The 19,440-nt window shown below is 42.3% G+C and overlaps 2 protein-coding genes across 5 annotated transcripts in view; one reads left to right on the top strand and one right to left on the bottom strand.

Moving 5' to 3' along the window:
• The window catches only part of IPPK (inositol-pentakisphosphate 2-kinase), a 55,182-nt gene extending 40,995 nt beyond the window's left edge, over positions 1 to 14,187 (top strand). Inside the window, exons 12-14 of one of the 3 annotated variants that reach the window (XM_061200614.1) lie at positions 5,954 to 6,033; positions 8,439 to 8,658; positions 8,784 to 9,848. In XM_061200614.1, coding sequence (XP_061056597.1) covers positions 5,954 to 6,033; positions 8,439 to 8,658; positions 8,784 to 8,858 — 375 coding nt within the window. In that variant the 3' untranslated portion in view covers positions 8,859 to 9,848. Of the gene's footprint in view, positions 1 to 5,953; positions 6,034 to 8,438; positions 9,849 to 14,158 lie in introns of those variants that run through there. The other 2 variants (XM_061200613.1, XM_061200615.1) reach the window with 2 other exon arrangements.
• CENPP (centromere protein P) overlaps positions 11,073 to 19,440 on the bottom strand; it is a 238,686-nt gene continuing 230,318 nt past the window's right edge. For both annotated transcript variants that reach the window (XM_061200616.1, XM_061200617.1), the window contains 3 exons: positions 12,882 to 12,961; positions 11,657 to 11,748; positions 11,073 to 11,306 (listed from right to left, as the gene is read on the bottom strand). In XM_061200616.1, coding sequence (XP_061056599.1) covers positions 11,176 to 11,306; positions 11,657 to 11,748; positions 12,882 to 12,961 — 303 coding nt within the window. In that variant the 3' untranslated portion in view covers positions 11,073 to 11,175. The remainder of the gene's footprint in view (positions 11,307 to 11,656; positions 11,749 to 12,881; positions 12,962 to 19,440) is intronic.

Genomic DNA, 19,440 nt, shown 5'->3' with positions numbered 1-19,440 from the left:
GTGACTGCTTTGATCTTCTATCTAGACCACTAAAACTTTATACCAGCAATAGGCTGTTTTGTTTTCTTATCATTTGTGTGTTCACTGGAGCAGCACTTAATTTCCTTCAAGAATGTTTCCTTTGCTTTCACAACTTGGCTGTTTGGTGCAAGAGGTCTAGCTTTCAGCCTGTCATAGCTTTCAACATGCCTTCCTCACTAAGCTTGATTGTTTCCAGCCTTTGATTTAAAGAGATGTGTGACTCTTCCTTTCACTTGAACACTTAGAAGCCATTGTGGGGTTATTAATTGGCCTAATTTCAATATTATTGTGCCTAAGGGAATAGGGGGGCCTGAGGAAGGGAGAGAGATGGGGGGAATGGCCAGTCGGTAGAGCAGTCAGAACATGCACATTTGTGGATTGTTTGTCATTTTATGTGGTCCCAGTTCCTGGTGCCCCAAACCAATTACAATTGTAACATCAAAGATCACTGATTACAGATCACCATAACATATATAATGAAGTTTGAAATATTGCGAGAATTACCAAAATGTGACAGAGAGATATGAAGTAAACAAATGCTGTTGGGAAAATGGTGCTAATAGACTTGCTTGATGCAGGGTTGCCACAAACCAATTTGTAAAAAAACACATCTGCAAAGCACAGTAAAAACAACGTATGCCTGTAATCACACAATTTGTAATGATGTAATAATCTTTTTATATTTTATGATATTTGGTTTGCTAATATTTTGTTTAGGGGTTTTTGCATATATATTTGTGAGTGATACGAGTTTTTGGTAATGTCTTTGTTAGGTTTTGGTATCAGGGGTATGCCTGCCTCCTAAAACATTTGAAGAGTGTTTGCTCATTTTCTGTTCTCTGGAAGAGGTGAAGTAAGGCTCGCATTTTTTCTTCCTTAAATATTTTGTAGAATTACATGTGAAAACATTTTGGCCCATAGTTGTCTTTGTAGGATAATTTAAAATACCTCAATTTTAGATTTTCTATTTCTTCTGTCAGTTTTGATAAGTTGTATTTTTCTAGAAATTTATCTAAAATTTTCAGAATTTTGACATATAATGTTTTAGTAATATTCTTTTATTATCTTTCAAAGTTTCATAAGATCTGAATAACACCTTTTTATTCCTGATCTATGGTATTTGTTTTCTCTCTCTCTTAATCCATCCCACCAGGAGTTTATCAGTTTTGGTAGTTTTGTAAAAATTAACTTATGTTCCTTTTGTACTGATCATTTTCTATTTCATTAATTTCTGCTCTTGATTATTTCCTTTTTCCTTTTTTCTAGATAATTTTTTCTTTCTATAATTTCTTCCCAATATGAATGCTTACCTAATTAAGTTTTGGCCTTCTTATTTTCTAAAATATGTATAAAGCTGTATATTTTCCTGTACACATGGCTATAGCTACATCCCACAAGCCTATTTTCAATATCATTCAGTTAAAATATACTCTGATTACTATTAAGATTTCTTCTTTGACCCATGGAAGCATTTGGAAGGGATTTAATAACACATGGGGATTCTCATTATCTTTTTTGTACTGATTACTAGCAAAATTGCATTATGGTCAGGGAGCATACTCTATATGGGCCTTTAAAATTTGTTGAGACAGCTTTTTGGTCCTTTGAAATTTGTTGTGATTTGCATTATAGATTCATCTTTTTTGAAAATGCTTCTGTGTGTACTTGAAAAGGCATCTCAAATTATTAGTTGCAGTGTTTTATATCTGCCCACTAGGTCAAATTAATTGTACTGTTCAGATCTCCTGTGACCTTACTGATTTTATGGTCTGCTTGGTCCATAAGAAGGATGTTTTGAAACTTTACATAATAATTATGGATTTGTCTGTTTCTTCTCATTTATTTTGAGGCTATATTGTCAGGTGCCTTAAATTTAGAATTGTTATATCTTCTTGGTGAATTGAATTTTTCATTTTTAAGACATCATTTAGCATGTCTCTGGTAATAGTTTTTATTTAAAGTTTCTTTTGTCTGATATTAATGTCACTTCTCTAGATTCTTTTGCACCCTGTATCTTTTTCTATGCTTTTATTTTTAATCTTTGTATTTAAAATATGGTTTGGTTTTCTATCCATTCTGACATTTGTCTTTATAATTTAATTGGACTTATACTTGGGTTTAAACCTTAATTTTTTGCCCCTGTCTTAGATTTCTTTTTCTCTCCTCTCTTACTATCTTTTGGGTTGATTAATTTTTTTATCATTCCATTTCCCCACTGTTTGCTCAGAGGTTTTAGTCTTTTACTTTCTTTTAGTGGTTATCCTAGCTATTGCAGCAAGTCTAATTAAAAGTCTTTTACTAAAGTCTAATATTTTTACCTTTACTCTCTTCTTGGACAATGCAGAGTTCTTAGAGTACATTTTACTACTACTCCTTACTTACACTGCTATTGCTGCTGTGTACTCTATTGTTTTAAACTCAAGAAGACATTATTATTATTATTGTTTTATACAGTCAGTGTCCTTTTACCCACATATTTAGCTCTTGCATTACTCTTCATTCTGTCCTGAATCTCTGACCTTATATCGGGGATCATTTTTTGTTTTTCTCTGAAGAATACCCTTTAATGTTTCCTTTATTGTAGGTCTGCTGGTGATTCATTTTTAGTTTTTGTTTAATGATATGTATAAGTGATTTTTTTGCGTCGTTCTTGAATCTGTGTCCTGATGTCTTTCCTCAGTTTTGGAAAGTTTTTGGCCTTAACTTTTTCAAATTTTGTTTCTGCCCGTTTTCTCTCTTCTTCTTCCAGACTTCAATTACATATGTATTAAACATATTCTCTTTATCTTCCATGTCTCATGCCCTTTTCTCAATATTTTCCAGCTGTTTTCCCTTCTGTGCTTCATTCTGGATTTTTTTTTTTTTTGACCTATCTTCCACTTTAGCAAGTCTCTTCAGTTTTTTCTAATCTGCTGTTAAAACTATCTGTTGAATTCTTAATGTTGATTTTGTGTTTTTTAGTTCTAGAATTTTCAAACAGTTAATTTTTAGAGTTGCCAGTTCTCCTCTGAAGTTCTCAATTTTGTCTTTTATTCTTTGAGCAGAGCAGCATGTGTATTTGGTACCTCCAATACCTGGAGTCCATGTGTACCTCTTTCTACTATCGTGGGAGTTTTTTTGGGTTCATTTTTGGTTTTTTTTTTTTGCTGATTTTCTCTCATGGCATCATGTTTTGGGCCTGGGTATTTTTGCTTGTGTGTCAGAAATTGTATTTGTATAATTATTTTAGAAATAATTTGAGGCCTAGGATGATATCTTCTTCTAGAGAGAATTTTAGGTTTGCTTCTGCCAGGGACCTGGGAAGCACTAGCAAGCCGGGGTCATCTTAATCCAGTTTTGGTGACTGATGTCTTTGAAGCAAAGTTGCAGTTCCTGGTAAGGCCTGTCGAATTCTGGCTCACCCAGTCTTAAGGTGCAACATTTTGGATACTAACCCAGAGCGGGAATTCACCATAGTTACTGTCCCCATAAGCCCTGGAAGTTAGTTAAAAGTGCCTCTTGGCCGACCTTCCAGAATTGTCACCCACTCCCTGGGCAAAAAACCCCCAAATGTCTTTGTCCTCCCCCTGGTCCAGCAATTCTTGCTGGTCTTGTTAGCTCTGCCTTCAAGCAGATGTTTTTGATATTTTGTCGAGCTTTTTCTACTTGACTTCAGCAGTTGGGTTGGCTCCAATTATATACTCCAGCATTGCTTGAAGTGAAAGTCTAGCTCTTTCATTTTATGTCAGATATATATATATATATATATATATATATATATATATATATATATATATATATATATATATATATATATCCAATGAGTGCAAACATTTTCACTGTTATAATTTGCATTTCCTTGATTAGTAGTAAGGTTGAGCATCTTTTCATATACTTACTGGCTATTTTTTCTCTTTTGTCAATTTATTTGGTCCATATCTTTTTTGGGTAGTTTTCTTTTTACATACTGATCTAGCACTTTATATATTCTCTTTTTTAAAATTTATTTTATTAAAGTATAGTTGATTTACAATGTTGTGTTAATTTCTGCTGTACAGCAAAGTGATTCAGTTATGCATATGTATACATTCTTTTTCATATTCTTTTCCATTAGGTTTATCACAGGATATTGAATACAGTTCCCTGTGCTATATAGTAGGACCTTGTTGTTTATCCATTCTATATATAATAGTTGCATCTGCTAATCCTCAACTCTCAATCCACCCCTCCCCTAAACCCCTTCCCCTTGGCAAGCACAAGTCTGTTCTCTATCTGTGAGTCTGTTTCATAGATACATCATTTGTGTCATATTTTAGATTACACATATAAGTGATGTCATATGGTATTTGTCTTTCTCTTTCTGACTTACTTCACTTAGTATGATAATCTCTGGTTGCACCCATGTTGCTGCAAATGGCATTATTTCATTCTTTTTTATGGCTGGGTAGCATTCCATTGTATATATGTACCATATCTTCTTTATGCATTTTTCTGTTGATGGCCATTTAGGTTGTTTCCATGTCTTGGTATTGTGACTAGTAGCACTTTATATATTCTTGATGTTGATTGTTATATGTTGCAGATATCTTCTCCTATTCTTTAACAAGTCTTTTACATTTGGATTATGACTGTATCAAATAAAAGCTTTTAATTTTTAGGTATTCAAATCTCTCTTTTACAGCTTCTATGTTTTGTGTCTTGCAGATTAGGACACAATAAATATTTTATATTTCGTTTTTAATATTTATCTCTTTAATTCTTTTGGACTGGATTTTTTTGTGTACATTGTGAAATACCTTGTTTCTTAGCTAAATGAATAGACTATTGGGAGAAGAGCTTCTTTTTCCTTCTACTGTAAAGATTTTTGCAGGCCTCAGGTAACCCACACTTGGGGTGCTTCCCTCTCCTTCCCACACACTCCTGCCTTGTGGAATGAACAGCTTGAATGTTGTCTTAGGGCAGTCCTCCTGGCTGTGTGACATGGAGGGGAACGACTGAAAGGGAGACAAGAGGTTATGATCTGCCATCACACAGATGTTGAGGCCAGTGATAATGTGTAAGGTCTACATCCTTTTTTGTAACTAGTTTATTTTTGTAAAAGTGAGAGGTATTCAATCTAAAAAATTCAAATGTTATATGAAAGTTCAAAGAAGAAAGGGGAAAGATGCCCCCAAATTGTACACAGAGGTGACCGTCTTTTGGCTCTTTCCCTGTATGTCTGTGATACGCATGTGAGCGCACACATGGCTTTATGTGTTGGATCCTACAAACCATTTCTGTGTTGTTTGAGTCAGCAGCCCTAGTGGACGTTGCTCCAGGCGTTACACATAGATCTATTTGTGCTTGTAGCCCAGTGTTAAGAGCACGAACTTCAGAGTCAAAACACCTGGGTTTAAGTCTAGCCTAGCAGTGCAGAGTGGACAGGTCGTTCTATGTCTGTTTCCTTATCCATAAACTGGGACACTAGCAGTGCCTGCCTGTGGGGTCGCTGTGGGGATGAAGTGAGTTAACACACAGTTGGTGATCCTTCTGTTTGCAGTGTCATTCATGGAAGCTGCATGACATTCTAGTGTGCTATGTGACCTGGGGACATTTTGTTGCTCTCAGCAGGGCCTTGGTGTGTGTCTGTGTGCCGCTATCTTGAGGTATAGAGTGATACGCTCAGTGCTGTCAGTGTGGCTAGCACATCAATAGCTGAGGCTACTTACTGCTTTTTCTTCCAAGGTGGGCTGTGATTGTCTTGCCGAAGACAAGTCCTAGGTCCCAGGTTTTGGAATCAGGGTCCATACACTGCCTGCAGTGAGAGGTCAGAGGGCAGCACTGGCCTCTAATGAGCTCTTTGGGACTGGGTCTTCCTAACCCACCCCCAGGTCTGGGACCAGTTCTTGGACCTCTCCAGTGGGGAAGGGTGTGTGTGGCGATGCCGTGGAGCTGACCTCTCCTTCCCCTGCAGGTTCAGCAGTACCGGGTCGCCATGACTGCGAAAGACTGCTCCATCATGATCGCACTCTCTCCTTGTCTGCAGGATGCAAGGTGAGGCACCTGCTACTGTGTCGTGTGTCCTTGGTCTAGCAGGGTTTTGTGGATTGGCAAGAGAGTTGGTGTCCCTATATTTAGAGAGGCTCTGGTAGGATCATGTTTATTAACAGAGGCCGATTTCCAAGGCCTACTTGATATCATGGGGATTATTAATTCTTGCTCTTTAGAAGTTTGTAATACAGTCAAAAAGACATTATTGAGAATAATTTTAAAAGCTTGTTCACTCAAGTTTACTATTATTTTCTAAGAAAATATCTCAAGGGCTTGGATACTGTGGTCCAAATTCCTTTCTCTCAAAGAAAACCCCAAGCTACCATCATGGCTCAGAGGCCCAAGAAGCTGTAGGTTCCTGTGGGCCTTATTTTTCCTCCTTTTACCAGGTCCTGATGTGCCAACCTTTATAGTCATTTCGAAGCCTTTAAAACAACATTCCATTGTTCTGCTTCCTCTTTGCAGCATCTTTTCCTGGACATCATTATTCAGTCCCTTCTCTGCCTTTTTTAGGAATTCAGGATGAACCTGATAATCTTCTCTCAGTGATTAGATGGCATCTTCAGCATTGATCTTCAGGGTGCCAAACCCCACACACAGTTTTGCAGAATGTTTCACAATCTTCTGATGTGTGTTCCTGGGTCAAGATGATCTCGTCACTGGCTGCCAGCCACCCGTTTTTCTGATGCTTTTGAACTAAACATTCCCAGGAGTCCTGCTTCTTGGCAGGCACAGAATTGTCCACTTTCTGATAGGAAACACGGAGGGACATTTATAGGGCATAACTGAAATATTAAAAAAAAAAAAAAAGGTTGTTCTATTTAGTTGAAAACTCTCATTATCCCCTAAGAAAATGCCCCCAGTGGTTAGTGACAGGAATCCATTTGGATTAAGCAGTGTTGTTAGATGAGAGAAAACCACACAGATGTGATTATCTATTGCCCTTCCTGAAGCAAGGATGCAGTCAGGATACAGAAATGTGAGGGGCTGAGGGCCAGGAGTCCTGACACCCTTGACCAGCTGCTCGGCAGAAACCGACATGGTGGGAGAGGAGCGGGGACACGTGTCCAGAAACTTCTGAGCCATGTGGTCACCAGTGTCATCCCCAGGGCAGAGAAGCATTTCAGGTGTCAGGAACCTCAGGCCTGGGCTCACTGGGAGCTTGAGGTCAACAAACGGTCAGACTCTCCTCAGCAGTGGCTCTTGGGCCGTGCTCCCACCAGCCTCTGTGTGATGGACTCCTCTCTTTATTCACATCATCTTATTGGGTGTTGGTTCTGATGTGACGTGAGGTATCCTATAAAATGTGCAGCCCTGTTGAGGGCCAGAGATGTTCACTGTCCCAGCCCCGCTGTGTGGAGCTTGGGTTTCCGGCCCTGAGACTGAGACTCAGAAGCAAGACCTTAATTTGTACATATGTTCTCTGCTGTTCAGGAGGGAGTAGCTAAGACCCCAGCAACTGAGCCAGGGATTCATTTTTCCTGTAAATAGTATTTCTGAGCAGGAATTGAGCTAGAGTCTAGGCCTTGATTAGGCTCATTAAATAGGAATGTTTTACCTGCCTTCCCTCTCCCAGGCAGGAGCTTTTGAAATTGGTATTTTGTTTGCTTGTTTTGTTTTTTTAATAATTTTGACATCTAGAAGAGTAGTACACATGGAGAAACCAGGACTCCTGAATACTTCTCTTGGGCTAAACTGAGCTTATATAATGTATTTAACCAATCATTTGGATGCATACTATGTATCAAGCACCCTGAGAGCTAAGTGATATATATAGCAATCTTAGTACAAAATTCAGAATTAGCCTGAAAGTGTTTTTTAAGTACAAGTAATTGTTCATATTTTGTTATAAGCATACAACTATTACAATATTTAGAAAGACCACAACTAAACCCTAAGAAACAAAATACTGAACACTGCAGATACAATTTGAGAATAAAACATGAAACTAGATCTCTCTCTCCAAATGTGAAAAAGTATAAAGGAGCAAGAGTTTCTCACCAGACATGCTAAAGGACACGAAAAGAGAAGTCTGTCCTCAACATTTTATCCATTTGGCTGTTGAATAGCCAGATCTACTTTCTGCATTTTCTTAGGTTTTGTAATACTTGGCTCACGATAAAGTAACTTTCTTAGCATTCATTTATACTACTGGGATATGGTGAATATCAATCGAGTATTCTACATAATTGCTTTTCCATCTTTCTGCACATTAACTCTCTCTTGTCTGGTGTGCTGGCGGGTATCACAGTAGGTACCTCTCTTGCAGAAGCTTCTAGCACTAGTGCATACAGTTGGCATAGACAGAGATGGAATGCATATTGATGCACAGAATGGGTGCTCTTTGTGAGTTGGGTTGAGAGGATTTGGGAGGTTTGTGTATTCTGAAATTGCTCTTTTGCTTCCAGCTCCGATCAAAGGCCCATTGTCCCTTCATCGAGATCCAGGTTTGCCTTCTCCGTGTCTGTGCTGGATCTTGACCTCAAGCCCTATGAGAGCATTCCTCATCAGTATAAACTGGATGGCAAGATAGTCAACTACTATTTAAAGACTGTACATGCCAAAGACGCCACCGTGATGTCAACTAGGTTCAAGGAAAGCGAAGATTGCACATTAGTTCTCCATAAGGTCTAACTTTTTTCCTGTAGTGGTTTTGAAACTTGAACATAGAATGTGAAGGTTGAATGATAGAGTTTCTGTTGTGTTGGGTGACTTTTGGCTGTGAATGTTTTTGCTTTTCAACCCCTGTTCAGGTGGGACTGCCTCTGGGAGACACAGAATGGAAGAGCACTAAAAACATCTTCCAGGACAAGGAATGTTGGACATGAGCCCAGCAGTGTGCTGTGTCCCAGGAGGCCCCTCTGGGCAGTTCTCCCTTTCCACCCAGGGCGCACGTCTCATCTCTAAAAAGCCTTATAAGACACAAGGTTTGGATCTCCTACCACCAGAATCCTAACACAGAAAACTTGAATTGTCACATATACCTTAGAGTTCGGACTTTTAAGAAAACACAGATACTACTGGAACTTTTCCAGCTGAGTTACTTGGTCACTTTTCCAATGCAAGCCATGTGTCAGTGCAGGTTTAGTGGTTCCCTGCTGTGGAGAGCAGTAAGTTGTTGATATGGACGTCAGTTTTGAGCAGTGGACTTGGAGTCCCTGTGGAGATGCCATACCCACCACTCTGCACAGGGTCAGCAGGGAGCGTGGGACTCAGGGCAGGGGTTGACACCACTCATGCGAGCACTGACTTTTTTTTTGTGCTGAATGATTTTATCATCTTTAACTTTAGGGGAGACAAGGTGTTCTTTCCCACCTGAAATTGCTGCTGTGGGAGCTGGAAGCAGAGCTGCAACTCTGAGCTGCTGTGCCCAGCGTGGGTGTCATGGGGTGGCTGTGCTCCTGCCAGCTCTGTGTTCCTGGCATTTTTGGGTGTTTGGGAAACCTCAGCTACTTCTGCCAGAGCCAGCATCGAGTTTTCCCTCCTTCCCCATACCTGTTCCTCCCTTGGGTTTCACTAAGATGTGTGGTGATAGTGGCCTTGAGTGGTGCTGGACCACCTCCCCGTCGGGGCTGCCCAAAGCCCTGCTTCCGCAAGACTCCTGGCTGGCACTAAGAGGGTTCTTGTTGGGGTCACCAAAAGTGTGCCCAGCTGCTATGAAAACTGTTGGGAATCTTGGCTTCAGTTTTTTATTCTATGGTAGGTTGTATAGATTATTTATATCATCATTTTGAGGGACTAATGAAGGCTTATTGTAATATAATATTAGTGAAACCATGGGATTGTATGAAAATACTACACAAAAAATAAGGAGAATATTTTGCTGATTGTAAATTTTTGTGGGGAATTTTGTGATAAATTGAGAATTATGCTTATTAGAATCAAGCCAGCTCTTCCAGAATTTATTCTCCAATTCTGTCCTATCATTTACTTCTTACTACCATTTACCACTTACTACTTAACTTCTACACTCAGAGGTTCAAAAACATATTCAAATGACACACATCTCTCATTCATGTGGTGTGTTGGGGTACAGGGGCTTTGGAGATTCCACTCATAGGGATGTGCATGGAGCCGCGTTCTCGTGGGCAAGTTGCAGGCTCCAGAGTGCGTGGAAGTAGGCAGCTGCCAGAGTTGTTTTGGCCTGAGGTTCCTTGTTGCTGGCCTGGGGTGAGGCTTGGCTCTGCCTGTGTGCAGAGCTCTGGAACGCCAGCTCCTCAAGGAGGTGGGCTGGGTAGCCTCCTGTTGCCTGTCCTGGCTGGTCTGGACTGTCTGAAAACCATCACCCTCTACTTGGGGGGAAGAGGTGATAGATGAGTGTCCCCTGCTAGAGGGTCTTGACCCAACCCTTTGCTCTTCTCACACTCCACCTCGGCCCCTGCTCTGAGGCTTTCATTTGATTGAAACAATGTTTTCACCCATTCTACTTTAAACTGGCAACTCAGTTCAGTGCAGCACTTAGACTCTGGGGGACTTTAATGAAAACACTGTTTCTTCTGTGCGGAGGGACCAGGGGTGCTAAGGTCCTGTGTGAAGGGACAGTGCCGTATTTGCTGTCTTACTGTGTTTTTTTATGCTAACCGCTCTACTTTTTTGTGGAAGACCAAGAAGAGTGAATGTCAGAGGACTTGCTGCTGAGAGGTGCTGTGAAAGCCTCCAAGTGCTGCTTTCCAGAGCCAGGAGGCGAGGAGGGTGGTGTGGCTCCCCAGAGGTTTCTGAGGAATGTCTAAGAGATGAGGCTGCATTGGCAAGCCCTCCAAGAGTCCCTAGGTGGTGGGTGACAGGAGGAGGGCTGACCTTTGAGATGGGCTGGGGCCACCTCTGCCCTCATATTCATACCAAGGGGGGCGCACAGTGGCTCCCCACATGCCAGGGTAGACAGCCACTCCTGTACTTCCTCAGATGTTGAGTTTACTTTTAAGAATACACTATATGTGTCACTTGTTTGGTATTTTGAATTTAAATAACTGTATTTATTTTTCATGTCCTGACAACTTATATATAATGTGCCATAACTGCATAAACATGTTCTAGAGGTAAGGTTTCTAAGTGGAAAAGAGCAAATTTTTATATTCAATAAAAATCACATGTCTCCAGGTGCAGCATCTTACTTCTACGTGTAGTTGTTCACTGTTTGTTTGGGAACTAGTTGCTTGCCTCTGTGTGAAGTGATTTAATCAGACTTTCCAGAGTGGCTTCAATGCCCAGCACGCCCAGTAGGGTTCGGAAGCTGAGAGGAGCAGTTTCTATGACTCCGTTCTTGTCCAGTTCCAGGGCTGTAAAGAAAACAAACAACTGGGTAAGAAACTTCACCGAGACAATGCCCTCATTCTCTGCTGGCCACACTGAATGGGAAGAAGGCAGGACGACTGAATCATGACCTTGAACAGAGCACTTAACCCGAATGCCTGAGGCAGAGACATTGAACACTCAGCCTAGGAGGGCTGTGGGGGAGCAATCCCCCTTGCCTGTGCTTTTTGAGTGATTATGGACAAAAATATTTTGAAAACCGATTTAAAAAGTACATTAATGAAATTTTTGACTTTTGATTCTTGCCATATAAACCCAGATGAAATAAGTAGGTGTCTGTGTTGAGCATAGTGAGAAATCACCAGAACATCCCTACCTTGCAGTGGCACTTTGGTGAGAAGATCCAGCTTTGGCAAAACCTTCCCTTCTTCATCTATTTGTATCCTCCAAACAATTACTAGTTCAAACCTGAAAGAGGTAAGATGCATTGCTAAGTGCTCTTGAAATCAGACTAAACTGTATGCAGCACCTGCCTCTCTCTCTAGAGGAGAGAATGCCCACCCAGGCAGGAGTGCTGCTCTCCTCCCAACCATCCTTGGAGTTCCTGCCCTTCCCCAAGGCCATGCTCAGACTCCCCTGATCTTAAAGACCCACAGATGAAGAGAGAGTATGGCCAGTTAAACATGAAAAGATGTTCAACATCATGAACAAACAGGAAAATGGAAACTAAGACCATAGTAAGATACTGTTTTGTACCCACTGCATATTAGTGTGATCATACAAGTGAAGTACAGGATATAGAGCAATAACTTAAAAATGACTGGTGGGAAACATAAATTGATAAACTACTTTGAAAAGAATTTGGCAGTGATAGCTGAATCTGCCCTATGACCCAGGAATTTCACTTCTAGGTATATGCCTAAGAGAAGCTTGTGTACTTGTGTGCCAGAAGACATGAACAGGAATGTTAGAAATAGTGGAAAATGATGAATAACCCAAATGCCCAAGACCTGAAGAATGCAGAAATACATATATTCACCTAATGGAGTATAAGCACTGAAAATGAATGAACTACAGCTACATGCACCACCAGAGGTGAATTTTGGAAATAATGTTGAATAAGGCAAGTTCCAGAAGCTTACATAACTACAACACCATTTTAAGGCTTGGAAACAAAACATCTTTAGGCACAGGTCACAGAAGCACATCCTGTCCATGTGCACATAAAGGTGCCCATGGTGGGTGGAGGGAGACCTAGATGAGTTCTCCCCTCACTCAGTGCTTGCTGACTCCCCACATTTCTTGAAATAAGTTGGTGAAAATAGAGCTCCACCCCTCGTGGCCTCCCCTCCTTGGCCTCCTAAGGACCCCAGCAGTGAGACTGGCACCTTTTCCTTACAGACCCCTTCTGTGTTTACAGTCCCCACATGGTCCCCCTTGTGCTCTCCTGCCATCGGCTGCTTATCTGTTATGACTCCACAGACATATCTCAAGATGTCAGTTAGGTGGTTTACATTTGTTTTCTATTTGTAATCCTCATTTTTAACAGGAAACAACCGTCTGGGTGTTGGGGAGGGACTTGGTGGGGCCTGTGCACTCACCCTGGTCGGCTGGGGCTCCTGATGCCCATGCAGCTGGAGGAGGCCCCCTCTGAAAGGTGCACAGCCTCTGGGTACTTTTCCTGTGGGGAGAAGAAACGGTTAGAGAAATCTGTGGGGCGCAGGGACGCTGTTCCAGGTGACTGAAAAGAAGCAAGAAACCCTTTTCAGGTGTCTCTTGCATTCCCTGAAAGTCTTTAATTTTCAGGTGTGCCATTTTCTCATCCAGGCATCATGGCGTCCTGGCCATGGCCATCCCCACTCCTGCCTTCTGTGGTCATCAGCACTGCCTGTTCTAGATCTCCACTGACACACAGCCTCCAGGATTCCACACCATCAAGTGCCCAGTGTTAACAGGTTACACAACTCCATTCTGATTTCACTGGCTTGTCTACTCAGGGCCCCACAGCGTTTGGCCGACCTGCTTCCTTTGTCTGTGTCTTGTGACCTGGACAGCTTGAGGAGGCTGGTCAGGCATGCTGGCCAGCTGACCCACCAAGGTGATGCTGATCCTGATGACTGAAGTGAGGTGCTGTCTGCCAGGTTTCTCATTGTAAAGCAAATGTTTTTCTCTAGAGTGCTAGCATTTGACCTTAAAAGCCTTTCAAACTGAGGCCTGTGGGTTGGCCCCCACCACAGTGGATGCTTCCACCATCTGTCCTCACACTTGCTGCCGAATGGCCCTAGCCTGCATATTGGTAACTGTGGGCACATGGCTCCTGCACAGCCAGTGCGGGGCCACCTGGACTCTCCCAGTGACCTGTGTGTCTCCCCCAGGCATGGTGTCTGGCTATTCTGGATAATAGGGTTTCAGGGAGCATGCTCTGCTAAAAGTTAGCTTCATTATGAGATCGTGTACCATTTTAGAGTCAAAAGTATTCTCTCTAAAATGGAAATGAAGTCGAATTTCACGAGTTTCTAGGCTTGCAACTCTAAAGTAGGGTTGGCTTTTCCCTCCATGTAATGTAATAGTTCTGGAAATGTCTGCTTCTTTCTATTATTTGTAGCGGGCTCTGGGAACCTCTAGTATTAGACTTGACTTGTAGGTCATAAGAACAACAAAGCTTTGCAGGAATCTGAACAGAATGTTCACAACAAATAGAGTAATGAGTGGCCCCAGCTTCTCAATTCTTGGAAAACTTATTTTTGTTTGTTCTTGTGAGAACAGATTGCGGGGTTGGGGTGATATGATAGAGACTAAAAGTAGGCTCCACAGTGAGATTCTAAGTTCCAAAAGGGTCAGCTTTTGAAAGACACATTTTCTTTCCCTCTTCTCACAGCTCCTGCTGTAGAAACGGACACCTGGACTGATGCTGAAATCACATGTAAGCCTGGCCATGTCCCAAATCCAAACCCAAACCCAGTCATCGTGGCCGCCCCAAACCTCATGGAAGGAAAGTGAGGTGTGGCTTCCTCTGAGAAATGTCTGGTCTAGCAGCCAGTCAGATAAAGCCCTCCTCCTGCAAGACAAGGGGCAGGGCTGGAACTGTGGGTGAGCAGAACTTGCCTGCTTCAGAGGATGGGACCTTCCTGAGGATGCAGGTACTTGATGGGCTGAAGAAAATCAGCTCCGTCAAATGAGGTCTTGTGGGGACAAAGATGTGTCATAACTTTTAAAGGGCGAGCCACATATCAGTGGGTTTGTTGCCAGCGTGTGAGGCCAGTGCTCTCAGACCCCTGTGTGAGAAAGATGCTGATGGAGCGAGAACACGTCCAAACACCAAGCCATTCTGACCAAAGGCTGGGTTGGGCCCGGTTTAAACTTAGATGATTTCTAATTTCAGCGAAATAGTTTTTATGAGAAAATGTATACCTAAGTTTTTTAAATGGAAAGAGTGCTGGTTGATTTTTAAACCTCAGGCTCTTCTAAATTAGTAACAGCTGTATGAGGAATGTAAAGGAGAACATGTGAATGTGGCAGTGTAACTTCCAGGCTGAGCTGGAAGCACGTGGCCTGGGCCAGTTCCAGCCTGAGGCTCAAGGGCTTGGTCTGCTTCCAAGCAGACCTCACAGCCTCTCTAGGCCTTCTCCTCATGAGCAAAAGGAGGGTTTAGATTAGAAACTTTCTCTAAAAAAAATAAAATTTACTCCCTTTAGTTTATAAAATAAAAAACCAAAAGTAGAAACACTAACGTTAGGAAGAGATCAGGCATTTAGTATGTGTTTCTGGAGAGCTTTTAGGGGCTTGTGTGGAAAGTTCCCTTTTATACAAGTTAATAATATTGCCCTGTTTATCCAGCTTCATTCACTTGTCTGGTGGCCTCAAATATTCAAAGCTGACAGGAAGAAAGCAACTAAAGGCTGAAGAGTAGCCCAGAGACGCAACACAAAAAGCACAGTCTAGATACTGTCAATGATAGTTAGAAATACAAAGGGTGGGTCTCATCCACATGAGACATGTACAGGTGGCTTTAAGGGAGAAGACAGATAAATTGTGAAAAGTGATACAACTCTAAATGCAAAGTGGGCCTAAGGTCATAGCATAAGATCAGCACATTTCAATAGCGATTGAAAGTTTTACATATTACCATATTTGACATTCAGAAAAGCCAACTGAATCACCAAGAAAGGATTAAGATGATGTACTCTGATAAGGCAGCAATCTGGCCAATATATTTTAGAATATTTAACATGAAAAAATAGCTTCACACAAAAAAAGTTGACTGGAAAGTTATCAGCCTGACCTGGAAAGCACCTTAGATACTTCACATGCTGCCACTGGTGAAACTAAGGTCGAGGTCTGGTACCTAAAGGGAGCAAATGGGAGGCCTGTGCTTCCCAGTGTTGTTGGGAAGGCTGGGAACAGGCTGCATGGTGCGGGTCCTTTGCACACACTGGGCCTGTCAGCCTTCCATAGGAAGCTTGTCCTAAGCGGTGATTCAAAATGGGTGTTTATTTAGCTGCTTGCCATATGCCTGGACTTTGCAGTCAAGAACTCTCCTGGTGTTTATGATAGAAAAAATGGTAGCTGTGAGAAAGTTGCCAATTTGTTATTCATCCCAGTTTTCTACCTGAGATCTACTTTGCTGTTGGAATGCCTGCTGGATGCTGGTCCAAAGGGAAGAGAATTTTAAACAGAACTTTAGAGAAAACCAGCCTTGTGTTACGGATCAGTCATACCATCCTGGTTCACCCACCACCCCCACTTAAATGAATGGGAAACCTTGAATCTTTAGTTTAAATGTACCCTTGAGTGTCCATAGATATACTAATTCATCTTGACTTTAATATTTTCCCAAAGATTATGTCTGTCTGATTCAGTAATTTTTTCCCCTAAATTGAGGTATAATTCACATTAACAAAATTCACTCCTTTAAAGTGTATAATTCAGTGAGTTTTGGTATATTCACAAGGTTGTGCAACCATCACCAGTTTCTAACTCCAAAACATTTTCATCCCCGCCTCCCCCGCCCCTGCCCCGTAAAGAATCCCTGTTCCCTTTAGCTACTGTGCTGTTGGGGAGAGGTGGGCATGGGTAGGAAGATGTGGGACTCCCAACACAGGTCAGTCTGTGGAAGTGCCCATGAAGATGGCAGAGGTGGAGGCCAGGTGTGGGACAGGGACCACAGGCAAGGCTCAGGGAGGAGGGAGTGGTTGACTATGCAGCTCCATCTGTGGTGCTGGGACAAAGGTATTGGTGGGGCCATGAGGACTTGTGCTGGATTCTGGTGGATGAAGAAGAATCCAGGGTGAGGAAGGACACAGACACACGCTGTTCCACAAGGAGCCCTTGTTGCCAGGAGAAGCAGGGAAACAGTGGAGCTGCCAGTGAGGGATATGAGGTGCTGGAATTGGGTGTGTGCAGACGGGAATGGGTACAAAGGATGGTGGCCAATCCTCAAATCATCATGGCATTGGGACAGACTTAGGTGGATGGTGGCAGAGGCAGCTGATAAAGTTAATTTGTAAATCAGGACCCATAAGATGGAAGTTACCCCTGAGGCCTGGCCCACGGCACAGATCTAAAGCTAAGTCAGCCTGCATATCTGGACAACACCTAACCCCAATCATAGTCCTCCAATTCAGCTTTAATGAGCTCACCATACCCTAGAAAATGGGATCTCCTAGCCAATCCTCCCTTGTTTTTGTCTGGGCTCTTTAACAAGTCTATAAAACTCCCTTGGGAACAGTGTTCCCCTGCTTGTGAGGCCCTGGACTTCCCCAATTCATGGATTGTTTCATTTGAATAAAGCACATCAAACTTGTTACTAAATTATATTGCTTTTGTCATTTGACACAGTACACGGACTCCAAGTTGCTGGGTGTAGGAAGAGGAGGGAGAGCCCATCTACCTGTAGGCCTGGGTTGGGGCATCACCTGTAGCAGCTCTAGGCTGGGGGCCTGTGCAGCTCTGGGAGGGTGTGCGGCCAGAGTCAAGCTAGGCATCCACACTGTGCCCCACACCCAAAAATCCTGAGACAACTGTTCCAGTTGTTCCCAACATCAGAAGGCTTAGAAATGCCTACAACATCTGCACTTAGAAGACAATTTGCTCTTATTTTAAAGATGAAGCTAACAAACGTTAAGTGGTTCCTCTGTGCCAGTCACAGGTGCAGTTTCTTTCTTTTTTTTTTTAAAACATCTTTATTGGAGTATAGTTGCTTTACAATGGTGTGTTAGTTTCTGCTTTATAACAAAGTGAATCAGCTATACATATATCCCCATATCCCCTCCCTCTTGCGTCTCCCTCCCACCCTCCCTTTCCTACCCCTCTAGGTGGTCACAAAGCGGCTATGCGGCCGCTTCCCACTAGCTAGCTATTTTACATTTGGTAGTGTATACATGTCCATGCTACTCTCTCACTTCGTCCCAGCTTACCCTTCCCCCTCCCTGTGTCCTCAAGTCCATTCTCTATGTCTGCGTCTTTATTCCTGTCCAGGTGCAGTTTCTTTACACACATTTTACATCTATATAATCACAGATGTCACATAATGATGTTATGGAGTGAACAAGTGTACGGTTTCGGGGGCTCTGAGGCCATTCTGCCCGGGTGGGACCCTCTGTTATCTCCCTGCAGGCTCACCCACAACCATTACACCCACAGTCAGTGGTCCGTTTCTAGAGTGAGCAGTAGATACGATACCCGTCACCCCTGGACACTCAGTGGGCATTTCCCCAAATGGGGCCATCTTCCTGCTTTACCAAAACATAACATTCCAACCAGAAAATTTCAGATGTCCCTAGCTCCCCTCTGTGCCCGTCACAGCCCCTGCCCCCACCCCCAATCCCCAGTCTGTCCCTGCTTCAAGTCTTGGCGGTTTGGAGAGTAAGACCTCTTGGGCTGCAGATGGGCCTCAGTCCAGGTCTGACGTCGCCTCATGATGCTACATTGGGAGTGCCACAGAAATGCTGCTGTGCTTTTGGGGTGACCCAAAAGTTACCCTTTTCCCTCTGTAACTGGTATTTTCCAAGGGGACATCATGAGACCAGGCCACTGTCTGGCTCCTCAGCCAGATGTCCACTCACCAGCCTGGGCCTGCTGCTGCCTCACAGCTGAGTCAACCACATGAGGGTTGCCAAAGGGTGACAGTCTGTCTCCATCATTCCTTCCACATTGACGAGAAGATTTCCACCAGAAGAACGAGCTTTTACTTCTCCCTTATTTATTTATTTTTTATCAGTATTGACCCTAATTTATTCAACAGGTATCAGTGTTTCTCCAAGGAGCTAAGACCTGGGCTCATTGCTCCTGGGGCTTCAGTGCATCCAGGCCCTCTCAGGGGAAAGAGCTTGGTAAGACAGGTTGGTGTGACACATGCACACACCATAGCCCCTTCGGAATCCTTCTGCACATGCATATTAACAAGCAGATCACCCCAACACCTCGGTCCACCCCTCAGAATTCTCTAGCCTTCTTTCTTCTGTGGCTCTAAAATCACTCTATTCCTAGGAAGGAATAAAGTTTACACATATAATCCTTCTATAACTTCCCTGTTTAGAATGGAGAAGGAAAGGTTAGGCAAGCAAAATCAGTCATATATACAGCCAAGAAACATACACCATGCAATCAATCTGAAGGCAAGTGCACCCTTAAAAGATCAACCCCATTAAGATTACTAGACAGTAAACATCACTTCAGGTGGGGATACAAGTCCAAACAGTAGTTCTGTTTTTAAGATAGTTTTTTTCATTCTAAGCTAATTGGGTAGCAATTGTATGCTTTTAAATGTAGTCTGTTCCCTCCTAGACTGATAATTAAAAAGGCAAGCCAAGTTGGTTTCTTTTAAAATAGTCAGAAATGATAATTAAGCTGAACACACACACACATATAAACATAATAATCAATGCTAGAAACTCTTTAGAGGTAATTTCACAACTTTCTCTTCGTAAAGTTTTTAATATGTAATTATGCAAGCAAAATAATGAAATGCAAGCAGATAATGAAAGTAATATTCCAGATATTCACTGGCAATTTTATCATTACTAAGGTTAAAACTCTCTCATTATTTCATAAATCTCAAAGTAATGTCCAAAGCATTGAAACTGATTATAATTTAAAGTAACTATGGTCTAATTTAAATTTTTTCATAGAATCAGACTTTTTGAGTTTTTAAGGTGTTTA

This window comes from Eubalaena glacialis, chromosome 9 (genome assembly GCF_028564815.1).
Source record: "Eubalaena glacialis isolate mEubGla1 chromosome 9, mEubGla1.1.hap2.+ XY, whole genome shotgun sequence".
Taxonomy (NCBI): domain Eukaryota; kingdom Metazoa; phylum Chordata; class Mammalia; order Artiodactyla; family Balaenidae; genus Eubalaena; species Eubalaena glacialis.
The sequence above is the reverse complement of the archived record's forward strand: the minus strand, read 5'-3'. Positions and strand labels throughout refer to the sequence as shown.